This window comes from Rhipicephalus microplus, chromosome 2, assembly GCF_043290135.1.
Source record: "Rhipicephalus microplus isolate Deutch F79 chromosome 2, USDA_Rmic, whole genome shotgun sequence".
Lineage (NCBI taxonomy): Eukaryota > Metazoa > Arthropoda > Arachnida > Ixodida > Ixodidae > Rhipicephalus > Rhipicephalus microplus.
In genome coordinates this window covers 296,061,903-296,086,176 of record NC_134701.1, presented here as the reverse complement: position 1 = coordinate 296,086,176, position 24,274 = coordinate 296,061,903, and the positions used below count along the sequence as shown (strand labels likewise).

The 24,274-nt window shown below is 47.2% G+C and overlaps 1 protein-coding gene across 1 annotated transcript in view; it reads left to right on the top strand.

Annotated features, from left to right (window-relative positions):
- Positions 1-24,274, top strand: part of LOC119162682 (BBSome complex member BBS7) — a 287,576-nt gene that overhangs the window by 198,520 nt on the left and 64,782 nt on the right. Inside the window, exons 14-15 of the mRNA XM_075882301.1 lie at positions 1,031-1,239; positions 2,448-2,612. Coding sequence (XP_075738416.1) covers positions 1,031-1,239; positions 2,448-2,612 — 374 coding nt within the window. The remainder of the gene's footprint in view (positions 1-1,030; positions 1,240-2,447; positions 2,613-24,274) is intronic.

Below are 24,274 nucleotides of genomic sequence, written 5' to 3'. Positions count from 1 at the left end.
ACAAGCATCTCTTCTAGAAGTTTTTAGTGTGGCTCTGTATCGGCTGGCCACCTAAACTTAGCCGTTCGTCTAGTTGTGACGCGATATTAACGTCTGCAACGTAGCCATCGGGACTTCGCCTCGAGTTAGCTCAACCTGCTCGAAGTCACCTACAAGCACTAGCCTCCCGGAGCCACCAGCGTTGCAACACCGCCGACATCGCAGTCGTGCCAGAACTCTCTTCGACTTCTCGCATCCGATCGTCGGGGACACAACGCTGCCGGTCATCACACGTATGCCTTCACCTGTTTCGAACTTTCTCCTCTGTAGTTCTATTCTTGTTAGTTTGTGTAGTTTGTAATAGTTCTCTCTCGTAAGCTGATTTATTGTTTCTGTTATATATTTCTTTAGTTGTATCAAGTGTCGATGTATTTTGTTAGTTGTATTGAAGTGTTGTATTAGATCCCGTGTTGCTGCAATATCACTAGAGTAAAGTTTGTTTTGTTTTCCCACGTCTCTGATCTCTTCACTGTCTCTGCTTGCGTACGGAACGAACCAACCTGCTGTCATTCCCGTCGCTGACTTCGCGCTGGCGACGCTAGAGTGGCAGCTTGTAACACTTTCCCTTCAATGGCTAGGACATAATTTTTCCGGCCGTAAGAACTGGAGGTACCTGCAAGCCAACTTACAGGCCAGAATATGTGACCCATGGCCGCGTCAGATGCGGCCGCTTTTTGCTGCTTATCTTCTGTCTTTCATATTTTGTGACCAAGCTATTACGGCGAGCCAGCTCACCCAACCTACCAATCTGCGCTCAAAAACCATCGAGCACCTCACGATGGCTTCTGAAAGAAGAGTCCAATGGCACGTATTGCTACTTTAGCGTGAGCCCACCTGAAGGGTATATGGGTCTTGCGCACGCGAATATTTTCCCTTTCCTATTTACTTCTGGCTTTTCTAGTGTTGCAGAAAGCATCTCTTTTTTCGAGAAAGCTGTGATTCTACTTTTTTGGCTTTCGGTTGTATAGACATTATTGGTGTATTCCTCTAGTCCAGTGGCAACTACCTGCTCGCCACGTTCCGGTGCCAGGCCAACACATCGAGGCTCGAGGTCAAGATTCGAACCATCGAGGGCCAGCAGGGTGTTTTGCGGGCCTACGTCACCGCGCATCTTCAGCCCAAGTGCTGCCGCCGGCGAGAGTACCAGATACGACCCCTCTCTCTTCACCGGCGGACACACTCGCTGCTGGAAGATGACAGGTACTTCTACCGGGTAGAACGAATTCATACCAGCTGCGGCGAAAGGTAGTCGTAGCGTCAAACAATCAGATCAGAGGTATCGTGTATAAGAATTATGTGTAAGAAGGTAAGGCGTCTATCGCACGACAGCTTTTCAAATGGTCGTTTCTCCAAATACTCGAATATATATGCGCTACGCGAACACCTGAACACTTACAGGTAATCGAGCGTTGTTGAACCCCGATCTAATACACTTAGGCATACTTTTCATTTAGTCAAAAAGTAATAACTGGCCTTCGTGTCTATACCTTTACTTTAAAAGCAGTTCTGAAGGTCACAGGTTAAACTTTGGTCGCCAGTGCATCCTGGTAAGGCCACAATGTGGGCGCAATTACTGCCGTTACAAAAATCGCCTCGTAACGCTTGGCTCCAAGCCAGGAAAGAATATCCTATTGCTCGCCGACTGCTTTGCATGAAACCTAGTCCTATAATATGCTAAATATTTTATCATGTAATTCTCGAAACGACAGTGGAAGTGCGCATGTTAATACTGTTAGTTATAAACAGGAGGCTCACCAATTTTTTAATTAGTAATTATGGTGCTGAACTGCTCCCCTCATGGAATCAAATACGGGCTGTCTTTTCGCGGGAGGTGAAAATACTAGAGGCACGCAATTTAGATGGACGTACGTTAAAGAAGCCCAAGTGCCCCGAATACCCCGAGCCCTCCAATACCCTCATAATGTTTTTCTAAGCAATATACTTTCTTAGTGTTTCAGAAAGAGGGCAGACAGGACAGATCGCACACCTCTTATGTGTGCGCTATGCCCTAGACGACCTCTTCATGAAATGTTCCCCTGCGCATGAAGAATGTAAATTTCTTGCGAAACACAATACCAACCAGCCCAAGTAGCCACCCTTTTGTTGATAAAGGTGTTGTCGCTTTGTAACGTTTAACCACAAGAAATATTATTTTTAGAATCCGCATAAATGTCAAGAGTCTACTTGGTTGCACCCAAGTTGGAAGGGATGTCCCACTCAAGAAAATGCGTGAACACCACAATGATTAAGTGAAGCAGTGACGAAAATTGTGTGCAAATGTTCTCACATATCACGTAACGTCAGCACACATAACGATAGTTAGGGGATGCACAGTGTGGATTGTGCAATGCTTGTTTTCATGAAGCGTCGAGCGTTGTGTTCTAACACAGCCTTCGATGTTTCCGTAGCTGCATGAACGTGCTCAAGCTGCGCGGATCATTCAGCATGGCGGAGATGCATGCTTGGCTGGTGCTCAGCCTCCCAGAAGTGGCTGAGTGGCCTCCAGCTGGAGACTCAGCCACACTTCGCTTCGTCTCCACCTTCCTTGGCACTTTGCTGATATGTTTCTACAGGTAAGCTCAAGCCGAACTTAGTGTCAGCCTAGCAGGTGAGAAAGTGCTCAAACGATATTGCATCTCGTCACGAATTGCTCCAGTTCAATCTTTCGAGGTTGTAACGATGAACAGTGAACACGGGCTGCCGCCACTGCTTTGGCCTGCCTTCACTACAGACCCTTGACGTCAAAGCAGTCAGTGCTCGAGTGCCCACAAAAAGTCTCACAAGGCCTTGTTGAACTTTTTGTGTGGCCTATTGAGTCCCTCTTTTGTTCATTTTCGTTTTCGCACGCCTCTCCGCTTTCCTTCCCTTAAGTCTTTCCCGGTAGCAAACCGAATACGGGTTGACCAGCCTGTCTTTTTCGCATTTTATGATCACAAAAACATTCTCCATGAAGTAAACTTCCTTTTTGGAATTTCTTAAGCGATGGGTAAGCGCTTAGGCGGACAGTACGGAATGAAGGGGGCTCGGGCTCCCACCAAACTGCTTCATGGGGGACCGAAATGTTGTTTGGCTTAGGACAGTTGGCCGTCTTGTCTGGCAGAATTTACAGGTACTGTTTCTACCCACTTCATTTACCCACGAGTGTTCAAGAGCTCGTTTCGCGGTAATTCTGGTGACGGTGGTAGCGCCAGCGTTATCCGATAGTCGCATGACCGAAAAATGAGGATGGGAATGCAATGGACTATAAAATATTCTAGTTGAATGAGAATTAAGCCTTGGCCATCTGCATAGCAAGCTGTTCTTGTGCCACAGGTTGACGCTGTGGCATGAAAGTATTGCGGAACAAACAAAAAAACTTTTGTGAAGGTCTTGTGTGGGGGAGCAGCCTCTTTAGCGCAAGTAATTTTGTGTGACAGAAGTGGAGAGTCGCACCGGGCCTCGTACATTGCGCCATGAGAGAGCCTTTAAAAGGCGCACCGATTACAAAGTGTTCAGACATATTTAACTGTCGTCGGCTGCAAACGCTGTAACGAAGTGGGCAGCTGCGTAGGTTCGTGTGCTGCCATGCGCACGCGCCCTTCGCTGATTGCCGAAAGAAACATTATGCCGCAGTGGGCCACTGTGCTTGCAGCAAACTTGAAACGAATGAGGCCATTCGTTTGTTTACGTCACGGTTGAGGCCTGCGCCGAGAAGCGCAGCAATTGAGAAGGCGAGATTAGGCAGAAGGTGAAGCTCGAGAAGGCGGAGCTGTGCGGTCAAATGGGTTGCAGAAATACGCATTTAACCTCTCCCCCTCGCTCTTCCACAATAACGTCAGGCCTCCTACTACCATTGCGGACAGCGTTTTGCGCAAGCATACGGACACACACACAAAAAAAGAGCACGCACTGCACCTGTCTGTACTCCAACGCCCGGTTCGTCTAAGCTCTACAACCCGTTTTGCCAAGCTACCCGACCCTCGCTTCTTTACGCATTTCTCGCCACTGGTCTCTTCAGCTCCTTTCCTCCTTCTCTTTTTTTTTTCTTGAAAGAAAAATGAACCCCGTAGGGTTTAATATTTCAGACACCACTTATACAATGAAAAAAATTTCACCATAATCAGTGCGTACGTATATCCGTTCGAAATGTCTGTATCAAACAAATTGTTCTAGCTAATTTCACTACATATATAATGAATTAACGCTGATTTCAACTATTCATGTTTTATTGGTACAGCTGACATGATAGACTGAAATAATTAATACGCAGTGGTACACCTCGACCCGGCGTTTTTATATATGGAAAGCGGACAAATATTACTTATTGGTATGATGACAATATCAAAAGATTTTTATCGTGATAGGTTTGTTCATAACTGTCATTATTTTTTTATATAATCAACCCACAACCATGGCATTTTTCAGTATTGCATATTGAATAAGCGCTCCAAACATTACAGTGGTGTAAATAAAATTACCGAAGTTATGTTAAGAAAAAGACTCGTGGGCTAAACAATGCATAATCGGAATTTCCGCTGACGTTTACTGATGCCCTGTAAAATCTCCTTATTATTGATAACCTGTCTGCTCATAAACCCAACATTACGTATCTGAGCACTACCTGGCAAGAACAACGCAGGTAATTCAAGAGGAGCTCAATCACCTCTTTCGCACCGCACAAGCAACCATGGAGTCACTCACCCCTCACGACTGGACGCGCCCCGTGCCGCTGATTTTGCCAATCATGCATGGACGAACGCGGCATGGATCACACGGTTGTTGTCGCGGCTCCCGAACGCCATTACGCTATGCGGTGGTCTAAACCTCGTTGATTCGTGTACGCTGGAAGCAAGAAGATGCAGTTGTGCTGGCAAGCTGCTGCCTTGTAATGTATGCAGAGCAAAAAAAAATCGCCGGTGCCAGCGGTGTTGGTGGGTTTCTCTTGCTCTGCAAGACCGCGACAAGCTTGGCCACCTCTTCCACAAAATAGGGACGTGAAATAGGCAGAGAATGGGTGAAACTTCTGTTGCGCTCAACATTCGGTCACATGCACTGCAACATGACAAGTGAGTAGGGCTCGCCCGCCACTTTTCGAAATTCCTTCACCAGCGCTCGTAATGGTCTGTGGGGACAGATTTGGCGGCAGTCGCCGCAAAAATCAGTCCGACAGCGATCGGCGCAGAGAGGGCCCTTTCAACGGATCTTGCTGCCGCCGAACCGGATTCAGCGCACTATCGGCGGCCGGAATGCTCAGTGTGAACGCGCCATCAGAGTGTAGTGGGCGCATCGATTCCCGATTCCACTGAGCTGGGTATATTACAGCGAAAACGGTTATGAGATCACAACTCGGGTCTCGCGTAGTTGTCCACCGCCGCCGCCGCCGCCAGTGTCCGTCACCACATCACGTGAAATTAGCAAAATGCACTAGTGCCAATGATATAGTCAGGCTCGAGCCCAGGTCCGCTTGGTGCCAGCCTAGTATTCTACCACTAAGCTACGCCGTGCTTGGGACTTGTTAGCAAACTTGCCCTAGGCAGGCTTGATGCCGGGAAAGTAATCACGTTATTATGAGTAACAAAGCGTTTTAGAACAGCAAACGAACAACCAGGCGTCACACAATGTTGTTGTTGTTGTTATCCTATTGTAAGTGGCGCATACCCACTGTGGGGGATTGGCCAAGAATCGAGTGGTTTCAAAATTTACTGTTCAGATTTTTAATGATGGAGGTTTAACAGAAAGATTACCGATAGGCTAGGAAAGTGTGTTGCTTAATGTAATGCATGTAAATATTTACATAAACGAATTTATTCTTAGAATAGAGCACTAATATGATTTTATACGTATATAATTATGTGGACCTGTTAGGATAATGAAACTGGTTAATTAGTCAACGTATTAGTTTCATCAATATAGTCCCGGATGGCCGCGCATACTGTCGCATTAGAGAAACCAGAAATGGAAGCTCCAAAAGACAAAATGACAGGCAGAGATAAGTCCATACCAATACCACGTAAAGGTATTTCTAATAGGGTTTTTCGTAATGTGTTAAACCGCCTGCAGGTCAAAAAGAAATGGTTTATTGTTTCCAGTTCATCACAGAATGCACACAGTGGCGAAGGTGCCTGAGCAGACCTGTGTTTATAAAAATTTAGATTTGGTACCCGGCAACGCAGCCTTGTGATAGCTACTTCTTGTTTTCGATTGCGGCAAAAGTCTCTTCGCCAGGGATATAATAAATGGCGATATTCTGTAGAGTTTGTTAGTGCTGAACCTGTAAAGACTTGCATAAGCGTACGTCTGCGGAATCGAGCAGCAGTCACACAAGCGGATGATGGACAGAGTGGTAGAATTGTTTCGCTGATTGACGACTTAGCTAAGGAATCGGCTATTTTATTTAGAAACAAACCTTTATGCCCAGGCACCCAAACTAATCGTACTTTTCTCAAATGCGCAGGTACTAGAGCACGGAACGCCTTTGTTACTTGATTATCAGCACCAACAGAAACTGCCACACAGAGAGATGGGGAATCTGTTATTATGACAGCTGATGTAATTGCTGTATCTAACTTGCGTAAGGTGAGCACTACTGCCAGAAACTCAGCCACAAAAAAACGGGTATGAAATCGGGTAGTCGAAGGGAATAAATCCAATTTAAAATCGGGCTGAAAATACCAACCCCTGACTTTTCGTCGTATTGCGATGCGTCTGTAGCAATAATAACGTTCGTTGTAATACGGCGCAGGTGATCTTGTAGTAAACCATCCAAAACATTATGGGGAAGTAATTTGGCATTATTATGAAAAATGTCGTCGAATTGAATTTCCACCGGGGCTAAATTATCACGACTCGGCATGATGTCGTTTATACGTACGTTTAGAGACTCCAGTAAATTTTGCACAAATATAGTTTGTGGCGTGTGAAATCGCGGCCTTCTAGCAGAAAAAAAATGATTCCGGGGTGGAAATAAAGGCTGTTTCTGAATGTCGTAATGGTGATTCATAAATTCTTAAGAATGTCTGAACAGCCAGAAGGCGAATTCTACAAGAAAGCGGAGGGACCCTCGATTCGAGATACAACACATTGTTGGCAACTGTTTTGGGAAGGCCAAGGCATAAGCGCAAAGCTTCTTTTTCCAGAAGAATTAGAGGCCGCAACTTGTAAGCTTGAACTCCAGAGAAAAGTACACATCCAAATTCCAAAGTGGGACGAACGTACATGCGATATATCATTACCAATGTGTCTCTTCTCATACCTATGCGGTAGTCGCTTAGCCTACGTAATATGCCAATGGCACGCACTCCTTTTCCGGCGATATATTCGATATGAGGTCGCCAGTTAAGCGACGTGTGATAAATTACTCCAAGGTATTTAACAGATTCCAGCTGTGGTATGTCCTCATGGTGGTAAGACAGAGAGATGTTCACAGGGTAATGCAGCGGGAAAACAAGGAGGGCACATTTACTCGGATTAAGTAAAAAGCTGTTGCCATCGAGCCAGCTCTCCAATATATTAAGGTAAGTCTGCAGTCGTTCATATAAGGTCTGAATGTTATCTGCCATTGCAAAAAATGCGATATCGTCTGCATAAACAAAAGTTGTTATATCCTTTTTGCGTGGAATGGTGCTCATTAGTAAATTAAATAGCACCAGGGAAAGCACCGAGCCTTGCGGTACTCATCTCGTTTGGGTATGAGTAGATGATGAAAACCCATCTTTAAAACAATAAAATTTTCTGTCTGCATGAAAATTGTGAACCCACGCTACTATGTATGATGGAAAATCAAGGTATTCTAATCGATCTATCAAAATAGAATGCTCCACGGTATCATATGCTTTAGCGATGTCTAGGGCAACTAAGGCTGCATATTTTTTATGCAGCCGAGCTAATTGAAGCCGACTCTCTAAATCAACTTGGGCATCCCAAATCGAACAACCAGCCCTGAACCCAATTTGACAAGGACTTAGAATTGACCTCATGGTAATAATTTCATTAATTCGTATATTGATGATTCTCTCAACCAATTTCACTAAGTTTGATGTCAGTGCGATCGGCCTTATGTTATCCAACGTGTATGCATCATTTTCATTTTTTAGCAACAATACAATTTTGGAAAGTTTCCATTCTGGAGGTATCCATGCGTTTCCTAACGAATAATTCACCAGTTCTAGCAAAATATTAGGCGATTCCTGGAGTAAACATTTCAACATAGAGTTCGTAATCCCATCTAGTCCGGGAGCAGTCCTCGGTAAGCATAATACTGTCTGACTCAATTCAGCTAAAGAAACTTCTGGAAATTCATTAAAGTTTACCAGAACGGACTGAGTAGCCAAAAAATTAGCAGTGAGGCGGCGTTTTAAACCTTGCGCTATGTCTTCTAGAGAGATGCTCATTTCTTCCGGCGTCAAGACACATGACTGCAACGTTAAAGGTGCTGGCAGTACTTTTCTTGTCAGAAGATAAGCGAACAAAGCACGCTTAATTTTAGATTTAGAAAAATAATCAAAATGTCTACTGTCGTATTCTTCTTTCGCGCGGTTCACTGTACGCTTAAATATGCCAGCAAGGAATTGACAGCCCTTCCAGTTTGTTGGGCTCTGATTAAGAAGTTTTTTTTTTTCCAGGCGGCTTTTCGTCTCCTATAATCACGCGTACACTAATCATTCCACCAACGAGAGGAGGATCGTTTATTGGATGGAATAGAAAATTTGGAATTTTTTCTAGATCTCTCCAGCATTGAACCAATCGTAGATGTAATCTCCTTAGTACTGGCATTTCCAAGCTTGGAAATGGCAGAACGAAGGCAGGTTTGAAATTTGCTATGGTTGATGCATGTGCGTTTTGGCTGATCTAAAGTTATTGTTGGACAAGTAATGTGAAAAACTACAGGAAGATGGTCGCTGTTAGTTGCCGAATCCAGAACAGCCCATGAGAAAACCTTGATTGCATTGGAGCAAAACGTTAAATCTAATACTGAACTAGTTTGACCTCGGACAAATGTTACATGACCTTTATTCAGACAGGAGACGTTGTGATCAATAGTCCATTCCCACAGTCGCCTACCACAAGAATCTGTCTTTATACCCCAAGACAAATGATGTGAATTAAAGTCTCCTGTGAGTACAACTTCCTTTCCACATGCTACCAAAACGCCATCAAGATAACGCGTACTTTGCACACCGGAGGGAAAGTAACAATTTACAATTGAAAAAGAATGGTATCCGGGGAGACAAAAGTCTAATGCTAATATTTCACAATCCAAGTCTAACATTCTGAAAGAAATTTTCGCCCTATGGCATAATTTACTTGATACAAGGATCATTAAACCACCACCACGTGATGGGCGATCTAATCGAAAAGAACAAAAACCTGCAAGATGAAACTTTTTATCTGGTGTGAGCCAAGTTTCTTGGAGAATTATAATATCAAGATTAAAATTATTGCAAAAGTATTGTAAGTCGGTTGAGGCTGAGAATATAGAACGGCAGTTCCACTGTAGTACCCTCAACTGACCTATGGTGTTGAGCGCACCACAGAGGCGCATGTCGCGCCCTTGTTAGCATCTTCACGCGAAATAGCTGATTCATTCCGTTTAGATTTGTACTTGACATTGGTGAAGATAGGGGATCTGGTACGTTTATTAGTTCGTATATCGAGTTCCATATCTGTAGCAGTACTTGTGCTCGGCTGAGGCGAATGTCGGTTCAAGTGCACCTGTGTTCCTGACTGCTTAGCCTTGCCTGCAGATGCAGAAAGTTCGTCCAACACTACATTGCGTAGCTGTGTGGCATCGCTGCTAATGTCTAATACTGCTGGTTCTGTACTAGTCTTCACTGTTTGTCCAATCTGACTTGAAAGAATTTGCACCAAACAGTCGGAAAGGTTAGATATGAGTTTATTCATTGCCTTACTCACTGCTTTTTCCACAGCAGTTTCAATAGCCTGCGATAGGTTGGAGTCCATACTGGAAGTGCAGTCCAAAAGCCCTGTCTCTAACTATGTCAATGGCTTCCCTTCGAGAAGAGCGGCGGCGGTCAATAACTTCAAGGATTTGAACCTCCCGGGAACGAGCGGGACAGTCAAAGTTGTCGGCGCAGTGACTGCCCCCACAGAGACAACACTTTTCCGCTGTTGCAGTACATTTGCTTGAAGGATGGCTCTCTCCGCAGGTGCTACAACGAACGTTAGATTTACATCCTCCCGCACTGTGGCGGAATGTCCAGCAGTTCTTGCATTGAATCGGACGAGAAGCGAGGGGTTCTACTCGGAAGATCAGTGGCCATAATTTTATTTCTGACGGGCATTTTGTGCCCACAAATGTCGCGATGACAGATTCGGTTGGTACCCTCTCGTTGTCGACTAGGCGATTACACCGGTAAATTGAAATTACGCCTGCTCCAGAGAGCCTGTCTGGAGTCTCAGCTGGACTCAGCTTGGAGTCGACTCCCCGTACAAGGCCTTTGGTACATGCAAGATGAGATCGAATAATAGCACTCACCGGGGTAGCAGCAAAGGAGGTGCATTTAAGAAGATCCTGCACGCAGGTCTGATCCGGCGACCTACACACGATACCTCCTCGCCCAAATGGGCGTACATCTGTGATGGTCTGGAAATGATTTGAAGTTGTCTTAAGTTCCTTTTGAACCGCCTGAGGGTTTGTTAGTCTGATGAAGCCTCCATTTGTAGGTACCAGTGCCACGGGAACACTGTCGATACCACAGCGGAAAAAGGAGTCTAGCGGTAATTCATTACACGGCAGGGACGCTGACCAGGCGGATCGCGCCTGGCCAGGAGAAGTAGTCGACATGAGCGCTAGAGATACGGTTAGACTCAGAAACAGGTAAACTATAAAATCGCACTTCAAGACAGAAAGTTAAAACCACTCAATCCTCAGCCAAGAACACCCCAGTAGGTTGAGCACGGCCAAGCCAAGCTCCGAAGCTTGCGTGTCCCAAAGAGCCTTCTACCAGAGATGACGGTTACCAATGTTCGAGCGTTCGGCAGCGCGCGTGCAGCCGCCCCACGACGCGAGTCTCTCGATTTATCCGTTTCGACCGCGAGCCTCGTACTGCATGCCGCCACGTGCACCGTCTTCTTCACACAATGCGAGTAGTATAAGGAGGGGGTCGTCCAATGCTCCAACCCACTACAAAAGCTTATTCATGACCACCTATTAACTGTGGCGCATACCCACTTCGTACTCAGCCACTGCATGAACGATTGGCACAAAAATCGTCGCCATAGTTTAGCAGATACCACGCTTCTCAGAAGAATGACAAAAAATAGCATAGCGAATGCCGTCCTACTACCCTCATTTTTTATTATTAATGCCAAAGTGGGCATAAAGCCACTCTTCTCCACGCTTCTCAGAAGAATGACGAAAAATAGCTTAGCAAATGCCCTACTACCACCCTAAATCTTTATTATAAAGCCAAAGTGGGCATAAAGCCACGCTTCTCTACGCTTCTCAGAAGAATGACGAAAAATATCATGGTGAATGCCATCCTACTGCCCTAAATTTTTATTAATAATGCCAAAGTGGGCATAAAGCAAGTGTGCTTGCAGCAGTTATCTATAAGTGTTTAACAAAAGCTCTGAAAGGCCGCTCTTCCAGCTTTCACTATGTTTGTTCAGTGCCTTCCACGCAGGCCTGGCGCATTTTTTTACAGTATGGCTATACCGGCCTGTTGTGTTTTGTGCAAGCAGAGGAATCCCCCGTGCGAACTCTGACATAGTAATTTTTAGGCACTCACACGGCATTTAGAGCCTAACGTTCATCTTATTCGGGGCCCATAATCAGTAAGATTTCCTTCATTTAATGCAGGAGCTGTCGCATATTTTCGCCATATTCAGTCGACTTGTCCTGAGGTAGATGATTGACAATCCTATCGTTCACATGACAGCCGCTTTCTTGCTCTCGTTAGTTCCTCGGGCATGCCGCACCTGCTCAAGCCGTGTGTCTTGAAGCTCACTGACTGCATCATTTATTCATGGCCACACTCCTAAAAAATTGGAGTGATGTTCCCTCCATTTAGGGAGAAACGGTGATGTCCCCAAAGTTCCTCCTTAAATAGAGAAAAGTTGCTCCTTTTGCCACGGAGAAACATGTTTCTCCCTATGAGAATCAATATAGCTGACCTCAGGTTAGCGAAGTGAGTAGGCTTAGCAAATGCATCGATTTTCGACTGATAAAGAGTACACGGAAGTGAGAGTTACAAAAAAAATTGGCAGATACCACGTATACAGTGGGAATCAATGATATGCGAAGCACGAATGAGAAATGTTGATGTGTTGCTTTAAAATGAGCACAACAATACGAGGTGGAGGTAAATAATACCGTACATGACTTCCGTGCCATGATAATTAAGTTTTAATGCGTCGTTTACCTTCGTCATCTATTCCTGTCACGTGATATCAAATTTAGTATATGGGGAGCTAGCGAAACGGCCGCGAGCACGCTATGTGCGTGGCATGTCGTCATGTTCTCACATGACACGCGTGTCAGGATTATCATGTTTGCACCAGTCATACATTTCGTCATTCATTCACGGAACATCATTCACGTAACACCAAATTTGGTATATGTAGAACTAGCAAAACGGCTGCGAGCACATCATGAAGGGCCCAATATACTCCAATGTAGTGTTAACGTGCGTGCACGCTGGGCACAGCGACGCTACGTTAGCAAAACGCGAGCACTATATAGTCTGACGCCAGGCGTGACCAGCGTCCATCAGTGCGGCCCGACGGCAAGCAGCGGGAAATGCGACATGCTGCTAGAGTGTACTAGAAGGTAATGCTGCATTTCGCGCCGATGCGTTACCCAGTCAACATTGTGCCGGCCTGTTTTAATTACAGAGGGACGCCGGATGCGCTGAAACGCGCATGCGTCAATGCAACGCAGCGCGGCACGCGCCTGGGACTCCGCTCTTCGGTTGCCGCAATAACGGAGACGACTGTGTTCGCAAAAACGGCGCAAAAAAGCGACGACTGGCGTTCTTCCTCCAGAGTCGTCTCAACAACACTGGCGGCTGGTCCTGCATCACGGCGTGTAAGTTGCCTCGCGACTAGGTGGGAGCGCTCGTTGTGGTTGGGCTGGGTCGTCGGGTGTCTTCTACCGACGGGTGGTTGGTTGGACGAGTCGGTAATGATCCATAATGTGCTGCGAAAACAACAGACTTCTACCTTCGGCATTGCTGCTGTTGCGTTCACGGCTGTTGGAGGGGCTAGCTGCTATGTGCCCCCTGTGTGCGGGGAACCAGTTGAGGGCTTTGTCCATAATCATGCCTGAAGCGACGTCTCCGGTCCTGTCGTTGAGTACGCGAGCCGCCTCTACAGACACCCAAGCGTCAGTATAGTTCCGAATTGGTGATTTAGAGTCACTAATTATCAGGGTACCGTCTGCACCACCGTGGAATACTGATAAATCTATGGCGATCTTTTCTGTAGCTTCGGCCGACAGCAGCCTTGTCGATGCCGAGACCCGGAGCTTACCTCATGGATACCTCATGGACCACCATGGATAGGGCAGGCGCTGCCGTCGACATTCGGAATTGTCGTTGATGTTACCACTGAAACTGCTGTTGTTGTAGCTCTAGTACAAGGGATGGTGTTTGTGCCTAAAGTTCGTCTCGCTCGTTCCGTTGTTGCGGCGGTAGTAGCAGTCTGATCCCGCGTTTATCGCCGGGGGACGCTGATATCCAGCCTCATGGACGAAGAGGACACCCTCTCGCCTTCCGCGTTCTTTCAAGATCGCTACCGCCCTGCATTAGGCCGTATCAAGAAGTCGACGGGATGCATGTTCCTGGGGATGTTTTTTTCATGATGGCATCTCTGACTTCGGGTAACAATACTTCCTTCAGGCGCTGTGCCACGTGATATTTAATTACTAGGAGGCCGAGAATGCGTCTGTCTGTTTTGGTGCCAGATGACCTCTCGATTTCTGTGCGATCCTCTGCGCCTCGGCGATCTCGTTGAGCGTGTTGTGCAAGCCCAGCTCAAGAAGCCTATGGGTTTTCTTGTACCGGGGCACACCCAGGGCTGTCTTGGACGCCTTAGGAATCGTCATGTTTAGCTTACTGGTTTTGCTCCTGCTCCAGTCGGCGTACGTGGCGACGTAGACTATGTGGCTCAGCGCGTACGCATGTATTACCTTCGTTACGTTATGTTCCTTCATCTCTTTCCTTTTCTTCGCTACCCGCAGGACAACGTGTGTGGCGGTGGGCACTTTCTTCTGCAGTCGCGCAACCTGCTTGCGGTTGCCACCGTTCTCTTCCAGCCACAAGCCGAGCACTCGTATCTTGGACACCATCAGTATTCCGGCCCTCTACCTCATCGGGACGTAGATGCCCAAACGACGGGCGTCCACTACCGCCTGTGGGTGAGGTCCTCAGTTGCGTGGCCTATAGAGCAGGATTTCCGATTTATCGGGAGAGTAAACGAGTCCCGTGCCCTCTAGGTGCTACTCCACCTCCTAGATAGCCTATTGAATTCTGTCTTGCATTTCCCCGATACTCTTAGTCTCCGGGGTCCACATGGTCACGTCGTCTACGTAGATAGTACGATTGATGCCCTCTGTCGCATCCAGACGCTCAGGTAGCCCAATCACGAAAAGACGGAACATTATAGGGCAGAGCAAATAACCCTGCGGCATACCCGCATCCCCCGTGCCAACCGTGCGCGGTGGGGCCCCGTCGATCTTGAGCGTCGCCTTGTGTCAATTCAGGATGCTGCTGACGTACCGATGGAACCTAGCACCGAGATCAAGTCGGGCGATCTCATCCAAAATGACCATCTGTTTTACGGCGTGGAAGCTGCTTTTAAGCTGTAATCCGAGCAGAGCGCTCACGTGCCTGTTTGGGGCATTTGTGACCTGTTCCTTGATCTGCAACATGGCATCCTGCGTGAAAAGCTCCTGCGAAAACCGATGAGTGAATGTCAAAGGCGTCCTGCTTCTCGAGGACTGTCGCCAACCTGTTGCGGCAGGCGTGCTCCATGGCTTTCCCGACAGAGTACGTCAGAGAGATCGGCCTCATGTTTCAAGTTTCGAAGCTCAAGCTGTTTGCCTGGCTTGGGTATGAGTATCATGTGCGTGGTCTTCCACTTTTGCAGAACGTGACCTTCCTTCTAGCCCGCATTTATGAACTGCCATAGCTTCTCAATGGAATCATCGTTCAGGTTCCTCGGAATTTGGTTCGTGATCTGGTCAGGATCAGGGGCCGGCTTTGTCTTCAGGGGCTGAAGGACCCCTCTGATGTCCTCTACGGAAAAATCCGCGTCTAGTTCCTCGTTGGGAGCACCCCTGCACTTAAAGTGACTCTTACCTGAGGAGCGAGTGAGGTGGGCCTACACGATCGCCTCCACGAACACCTCCGGATGGTTTTTCTACTTATTTTGCAGCTTGTCCATCTGCACAGTAGTTGCCGTTTTGGTGCTGGTCGGGTCCGGAAAGTGCCTGAGAACCTTCCAGGAGCGATCTGTGCTCATGTTTTCGTCCATCATGTGGCACAACTTCTGCCATTTCTGCTCGCACAGTCATGCGTAGTGAGCCTGTCTCTCTCGGGTAATATCAGCAATCTTCTTGCATATCTTCCTGTTCAGTTTCTGCTTACTCGCTTTTTTTGCAAGGACTTCTTGGCCTCTGCGAGATGCGCCAGCTGGCTATCCAATCTGGTCGGTTCTGAAGCGCCATCGTCGATGCCTCCATGGGGCCTGTATCAACTTTTTTAAAGCTTCCTGTCGCCAGTCTGTCAACTCAATTTATTTTGCAGCTCTGTCAACGACTGTGAGTGGTCCCCTGCACCATTCTCCCATATCTTCGATCAGGCTCTCCTGCTTCTCTCGTTCTCTGTTATCTCGAAACTTGTCCCACTCTACGATCTTGGCCTCTCGGCTGCCGTCCACCTCACTTTCGGCCTCTCCCGAAGTCCGTGATAAGACTCTGTAGTCACTACCCAGGTCCTCAAAGGAGTTCAACCAAGCAATCGTATCCGCATCCAACAAAACGAACAGATCCGGCGACGTGTCGCGCCACGCGCCCTCTCCCATCCATGTGTGCGACGCTGGTTCATTAAGCCCAACCAGGCCGAGCTCGTCTATCAGTCCGGCTAGTTTCTTATCTTTCGGTGAGTCGGCTCCGGTCATCCTAGTCGAAAAGAAAGACGAAACGCTACGCTTTTGCGTCTATTACCGGAAGCTGAAGAGCGTGACAAAAAAGGGCGTGTACCCGCTGCCACGCATCATGCACTTGTTAGACAAATTATGCCGCGTCCGCTATTTTTCGTATATGAATTTAAAAAGCGGGTACTGGCAGATTGAGGTTGACGAGCGAGACCGCGAGAAAACTGCCTTTGTGACCCCCGACGGCCTGTATGAATTTCGATTTCTCACTTGTCGTTTCTGTTCAGCGCCCGCAACTTTCCAGCGTATGATGGACACCGTGCTTACTGGTCTGCAGGGGCAAACTTGTCTTGTATACCTTGATGTGGTCGTTTTTTTTCTGAAACATTACAGCGACATCTTCACCCCCTCGGGAGTGTGCTAGAAGCTATTCGATCAGCAGATCTCACGCTCAATCCGGAGAAGATTCACTTCAGTTATGAATAGGTTTAGTTCTTTGGCCATATAGCGAACGCGAGAGGAGTCCGACCCGCTCTGGCCGCGTTTTCTTGCCGCTGTAGACTTGCCACTGTAGCCGCGTTTTCGCATCCTACAGACAAAAAGTCTGTTCGGCTCTTTCTGGGCTTCTGGGCCTACTATCGACAATGCATTAGAGGGTTTCCGAAGACAGCAGAACCCTTTACTCGCCTTACTCGAGACGACACACCATCTGTATGGGCTTCCGAGCAACAAGCTGCTTTTGCCGAACTACGACAGCGGGTGCAGTCAGCCCCAGCTCTTGCGCATTTCGACGATGATGCTAACACAGAGGTGCACACTGACTTCAGCAACATCGGCCTCGGCGAAGTGCTCGTCCAACATCAACACGGCAAAGAACGAGTCATAGCCTATGCTAGCCGCCCACTGTCCCATACCGAGGTGAATTACACGACCCCAGAGAGAGTGTCTCGCAGTAGTATGGGCGACCACCAAGTTTCACCCGTACCTCTATATGCGTGCATTCAAAGTGGTGACGGACCACCATGCCCTCTGCGGGTTGGTGAACATAGGACGGCTGGCCCTATGAAGCTTGCGTCTACAGGAGTTTCATGTGACCACCGCCTACAAATCTGGGCAGAAGCACTAAGGCGCCGATACACTGTTGTGTGCACTCATGCATTTAGTCAACCAAGAACAAGAGAACGATGATGGTTACCTGGGCGCCCTTAGCTCAACGGACTTAAGTGGGCGGCAGCGAAAGGATGAAGAGGTTCTACCGCTCCACGACTATTTAAAGGGTCGTAGTGCCGTTATACCTCGCCATCTATCTCGCGTCGTGACGTCTTTCTGCCTCCTAAATGATGTCCTGTACAAGAAAAACGCCATTCATCGAGTTGCGCTTTTTTACTCGTCATTCCGATGGACATGCGGGATGAAGTCTTCTCCGCGTGTCATGACGAGCCCACCTCTGGTCATCTAGGTTACTCGCGAACGCTCGCCAGAGTAAGTGAGGCGTACTACTGGCCCGGACTTTCGGCAAGCGTGAAGCAGTACGTCAAAAGCTGTCGTGAATGTCAGCGTCGAGAGTCGCCATCAAGCATGCCAGCTGGATTACGTCAGCCAATTGATCCACCCCACGAGCCATTTAACGTCAGCTTGGACATTCCCGGCCTATTTCTTTCATCGACCAACGGCAACAAATGGGTCATTGTTGCAACTGACTATCTAACACGCTATGCTGAAACAGAGGCGATACCACGAGCCACGGCTTCTGAGGTAGCTCAGTTTTTCATGTGTCACATTGTTCTGCGCCATGGTGCTCCATACACAGTGCTAACCGACCGACGAACAGTGTTCACTGCACAGCTTATAGATGAAGTTTCTCGACTAACACTAGGCATCGAACGACGACTGGTTACCATCCGCAGAGCAACGGTATCACCGAGTGACTGAATAAGACAGTCATAAACATGATCTCCATGTACATCGACGTACAACACAAAACAGGGGATCGCATTTTGCCTTATGTGACGTTCGCTTATAACACTGCCATTCAAGAAATAACGTGATTTACACCGTTTTGATTTCTCTATGGCCGCCAAATTCAGATTATGCTGGAAGCTATGCTTCTTTTTGAAGACGCCGATCAATTAACAACTGGCGGTAAAAAATTCGCAGAGCGTTCCAAGAAAACTCGCCAGCTGGCCCCGCTACAAATGAGTAAGTAGTAGCAGTTCGATGCACGGCATTACAACGTGCGCCACAATGACGTGTCTTACAGTCTTGGAGACCAAGTTGGGGTTTGGACCCCTGTTCGTCGCCGTGGCTAGTCCGAAAAGTTGCTACGTAGATACTTCGGTCCGTGTAAAGTGTTGCGCTGCGTGAGTGACGTAAACTAAGAAGTGGTTCCGGACACTGCGTCGTCAACATGGGCACAATGAAGACAACCGAGCTCTGACTCAGTGCGCTTGGTGCGCATGAAGCCTTATTTTCCGCGTTCCGAAAAGAACACTTTTCCTGTGTTTTTCCTATTTGTGCTATGGCCATTGCCTCATCATTGGTGAACTGTTCGCGTGTAACATGGTACTATTAAAGTCCTTTTCCATTGTTTAAGCGGCTTTCTTTTGTAGTTTTTTTAATTACTTTACATCATAGAGACGGTGATTTTCTGTTGATGTGGAGGAGGAATATAGCCACCTGCTTCTAGTAGTGAGTCGTATGCCAAGGCGAAGGCTCACAACACTAAAGAAATAAGTGAGCGCGTGTCCCTGCTCTGGAGACAAGCCCAAGCGACGTGCTTGGTAAGAGCCCTGTTGCAAAGACCATAGAGTTTCCCAAAATTAACTAGAGGGCACTCTGGCGCTGCGATCGTTCAGCGACCATGGGAATGATGAGTAGTACACACATTCGCCTAGTCTTCGTACTTGCGGGTGGCGAATCGTACTTGCGGCTTCGTCTATTGCTGGTTACGGTTTTGTTTTGAAAGAAAGAAGGAACCCTTTTCAACTTAGTGACTTGATTCAAAATGGTAAGTCTAAAAGAATAAGGTTGTGAAGCGCAAACGGTGAACATTTGCTAATTTATGTTTTCATGAAAAAACAGCTTCAAGCTACACGAACACACACGGAGCCAGAAGCAGGCCAGGAGTACGAAACTTGTGTGTACTACCCATCATTCCCATGCTCGATGAAGCGCCGTGTGTTGCAGCTCCCATAGACACTAGCGCCAGAGTTCCCTCTAGTGTATATTAAAGAACTCTATGGCGCAGACCTCACTAAACCTTCTCTAGACCCCTGGAGTGACATGGCAATATTCCCGTTGCATCTGCGGCACGTTGAAGTCTCCGCAGATGAGGACAGAACTGGAAGCGGCTTTGGACATCGCTTCGCGAGAAGGAGCGCTTAAATTGCGCTTCGGGCCTTTTTTTGGAAGGGGTCTGCACACACTAAGCACAAATAAGCCGGTCTTCCTAGTCCAACTTCTAGGCACGACTTCATTGAGGGCGTGGTGGTATATATCCGACTATTCACTGACGTCCACTGCACTTTATTGTCCTTCGTTTGCATTCGCAAAAGGAACCACAGGTGACATAGCCCGGTAGCTGAGCCCAGTCCAAACGTTCTTGCAAAGTGATCACGTAGGAGAGCTTGTTTTTCGAGAGCGTTTGCATGTATTGCATGGAAACGCTCTTTAACCCGTGGGTCATGCATCCCCAATGTATTTAATAGTAGTAGTAGTAGTAGTAGTAGTAGTAGCAAAATAGTAGTAGTAGTAGTAGTAGTAGTAGGTAGCCACCTTGCGTTTAGTCCTTAGAATGTCCGATGGATGGCGGTACTTGTATATAAGTAATATACGATAAGGTTCTAGCGTTAAACGTTGCCAAGTTCAGGTTCCAATGGCGGCCTGTCCGGATCCAGAGATTCTTAGCACCCTCTGCTGCGTTGCAGATCTGACCGCCGCCGTGGTCAGTTGCTTCGCAGCTGCTGGGGACTGAGGGCCGTGAGTTATTTGACGTAAGCATGTGGGAGGTGGTGGCCAGATACTGCACCAGGGTGGCAAATCCTTCTCTGGTGAGGGAGTGCGTTCTCGGCGGTGTTTGCCGGTGAGGCCGCACCCCAGGCCTCTTTATGCAGTTCCATCAACACGCGGATTTTTTTTTTTATCCGGTTGGGAACTGCGCGGTACCGGGATTCGAACCACGGACCTCTTGCATGCGAGGCGGATGCTCTAACCACTACGCCATCGCCGCGAGGGAAGTCTAGCTGTACTATTCGAGGAGCTAGAGGGTGTTAAATGGGATATAATAGGGCTCAGTGAAGTTAGGAGGACAGATGAGGCCTATACGGTGCTACAGAATGGGCACGTCCTTTGCTACAGGGGCTTGGCAGACAGAAGAGAACTGGGAGTGGGGTTCCTAATTCACAGAAACATAGCTGGCAACATAGAGGAACACTACAGCATTAATGAAAGGGTGGTAGGTATCGTAATTAAACTGAATAAAAGATACAAGATGAAGGTAGTACAGGCTTACGCGCCTACATCCAGCCATGATGACGCTTCAGTTGAAAGCTTCTATGAAGACGTGGAATCGGCAATGAGTAAGGTAAAAACACAGTATACTATAGTGATGGGCGACTTTAATGCAAAAGTAGGGAAGAAGCAGGCTGGAGACCAGGCAGTAGGAGATTACGGCATCGGTACTAGAAACGCCAGAGGAGAGCTACTAGTAGAATTCGCAGAACGCAATAATTTACGGCTTTTGAATACCTTCTACCGAAAACGAGAAAACCGCAAGTGGACATGGAGGAGCCCTAATGGCGAAAATAAGAACGAAATAGACTTTATAATGAGTGCACACCCTGGAATCGTGCAGGATGTGGAAGTGATTGGCAAGGTACGATGCAGTGACCATAGAATAGTACGGTCTCGAATTCGCCTAGACTTGAAGAAGGAACGACAGAAACTGATACGCAAGAAGCCAATCAATCAGCTAGCACTGAGAGGGAAATTACAGGAATTCAGAGTGTCACTGCAGAACAGGTACTCGGCTCTTAGTGAGGAAACCAACCTTAGCGTAGATACAATGAATGATAATCTGACGAGTATCATTACGGAGTGTGCAGTGGAAGTTGGAGGCAGGGTAGTTAGACAGGACACTGGCAAGCTTTCCCAGGAAACGAAGAACCTAATTAAGAAGCGTCAAATCATGAAAGTGTCAAGTGCAACAGACAAAATAGAACTGGCAGAGCTTTCGAAGTTGATTAATAGACGTAAGGTATGCGACGTAAGAAGGTATAACATGGAGAGAATTGAACACGCTCTGAAAAACGGAGGAAGTGTCAAAGCATTGAAGAGGAAACTTGGGGTAGGCAAAAATCGGATGTATGCACTAAGGGACAAAGAAGGCAAAATAACTACCAATATGGATAGGGTAGTTAAAATAGCGGAGGAGTTTTACAGAGAACTGTACAGTAGCCGAGACAACCACGACCTTAATACTATAAGAACTAGCAGTAACCCAGATTACACCCCACCAGTAATGATAGAAGAAGTCAGAAAAGCTTTAGAGAGCATGCAAAGGGGCAAAGCTGCTGGTGAGGATCAGGTAACATCAGATCTGCTGAAAGATGGAGGACAGATTGTGTTAGAAAAACTAGCCACCCTCTTTACGAGGTGTCTCCTGACGGAAAGTGTACCAGAGTCTTGGAAGAACGCTAACATCATCTTAATACATAAGAAAGGAGATGACAAGGACTTGAAGAATTACAGGCCGATCAGCTTGCTCTCTGTAGTATACAAGCTATTTACAAAGGTAATTGCTAACAGAGTAAAGAAAACATTAGAATTCAATCAACCAAAGGAACAAGCAGGATTCCGAACAGGCTACTCAACAATTGACCACATTCATACTATCAATCAGGTAATAGAGAAATGCTCAGAGTATAACCAACCACTATACATAGCCTTCATAGATTACGAGAAGGCGTTTGATTCAGTAGAAATATCAGCCGTCATGCAAACACTGCGAAATCAGGGCGTAGATGAAGTATATATAAACATTCTGGAAGAAATCTACAGGGGATCAACTGCTACCATAGTGCTTCATAAAGAAAGCAACAGAATACCAATCAAGAAGGGTGTAAGGCAGGGGGACACGATTTCCCCAATGCTATTTACCGCGTGCTTACAGGAGGTCTTCAGAAGCCTAGAATGGGAACAGTTAGGAATAAGAGTCAACGGAGAATACCTTAGTAACCTGCGCTTCGCCGATGACATTGCATTGCTGAGTAACTCGGGGGACGAATTGCAACTCATGATTACGGAGTTAGACAAGGAGAGCAGAAAGGTGGGTCTTAAAATTAATCTGCAGAAAACGAAAGTAATGTACAACAACCTCGGCAAGGAGCAGCGCTTCGAGATAGGTAATAGTGCACTTGAAGTTGTAAAAGACTATGTGTACTTAGGGCAGGTAATAACCGCAGAGCCGAACCACGAGATTGAAGTAACTAGAAGAATAAGAATGGGGTGGAGCACATTCGGCAAGCACTCTCAAATTATGACAGGTAGATTGCCACTATCCCTCAAGAGGAAGGTATATAACAGCTGTATCTTGCCGGTACTTAGCTACGGAGCAGAAACCTGGAGACTTACAAAGAGGGTTCAGCTTAAATTGAGGACGATGCAGCGAGCAATGGGAAGAAAAATGGTAGGTGTAAGCTTAAGAGACAAGAAGAGAGCAGAGTGGATTAGGGAACAAACGGGGGTTAAGGATATCATAGCTGAAATCAAGAAGAAGAAATGGACATGGGCAGGGCATGTAGCGCGTAGACAGGATAACCGCTGGTCATTAAGGGTAACTGACTGGATTCCCAGAGAAGGGAAGCGGGTTAGTGGGAGACAGAAGGTTAGGTGGGCAGATGAGATTAAGAAGTTTGCGGGTATAAATTGGCAGCAGCAAGCACAGGACCGGGTTAACTGGCGGAACATGGGAGAGGCCTTTGTCCTGCAGTGGACGTAGACAGGCTGATGATGATGATGATGAATATACGATAAAAATATGTGTTATGGCGATACTTGGAGTGTTCACTAGATGGACAGATAGACGGACGGATGCACAGACAGACAGACAGACAGACAGACAGACAGACAGACAGACAGACAGACAGACAGACAGACAGACAGACAGACAGACAGACAGACAGACAGACAGACAGACAGACGGACAGACAGACGGACAGACAGACAGACAGACGGACAGACAGACAGACAGACAGACAGACAGACAGACAGACAGACAGACAGACAGACAGACAGACAGACGAAGAAACGGATGGACAGATACCAAGACAGACGCACGCACAGACGGATGCACGGACGAACGCACGGATGTACGAATGGACACACAGACGCACGGGTGGACGCACAGGTGAATGGACGGACGGATCGACACACGAAAAGATAGACGGACGCGTGGACGGTAGCATGGGTGGACGCATGAACGAACGGAAACTCAGGCGCACTGATGGACGATTCACCCCACTCATTACCATTTACTCCGTATATATGCGGTGATGTTATTGCTCTTGAAGCCCCTACAATTTCACTGCCAGACCAATGCCTCCTCTAGAAAGATGTCTGCGACTTCAGCCGAAAAGCTGGTTCCCTGCCCTCCACTGCTCTATCCTCCGCCGCCACCCAAACAGTGTCGGCGTCGAGCGCACGCTGCGGCGGCTGCTTTAAACTTGGCCACCTCTGAAATTAAACCAATGTCTACTGCCGTCTCGAAAGCAACACGATGCGTCTTTTTCATGGCGTCACTTCCGCATTCAGCGAAAATAGTGGATGGATGGATGAATGGATTGATGTGGCTGTACCCTTTAGATTGGGAACTGGCTAACGCCACCAAGCCGTTATACTTAGTGAACCAAACACTACATTTATATTTTTTCCTTTAAATAGTGAGGTTGAGCACTCGTACTTTGCAGTGAAGGGTTTAAATTTCTCTCGTGCCTTTCCTTTAGCCACCAATCAGATAACCTCCTTCTAGTCAATTCTGCAAGCTTAAAGTCTATTTTACCCTCCATGTCCCTAAACCACAGTGCTATGAAAAACTCTGCGCCATCATCCTGAACTATAGGGTGAAGCCGGTTACAGAACATTA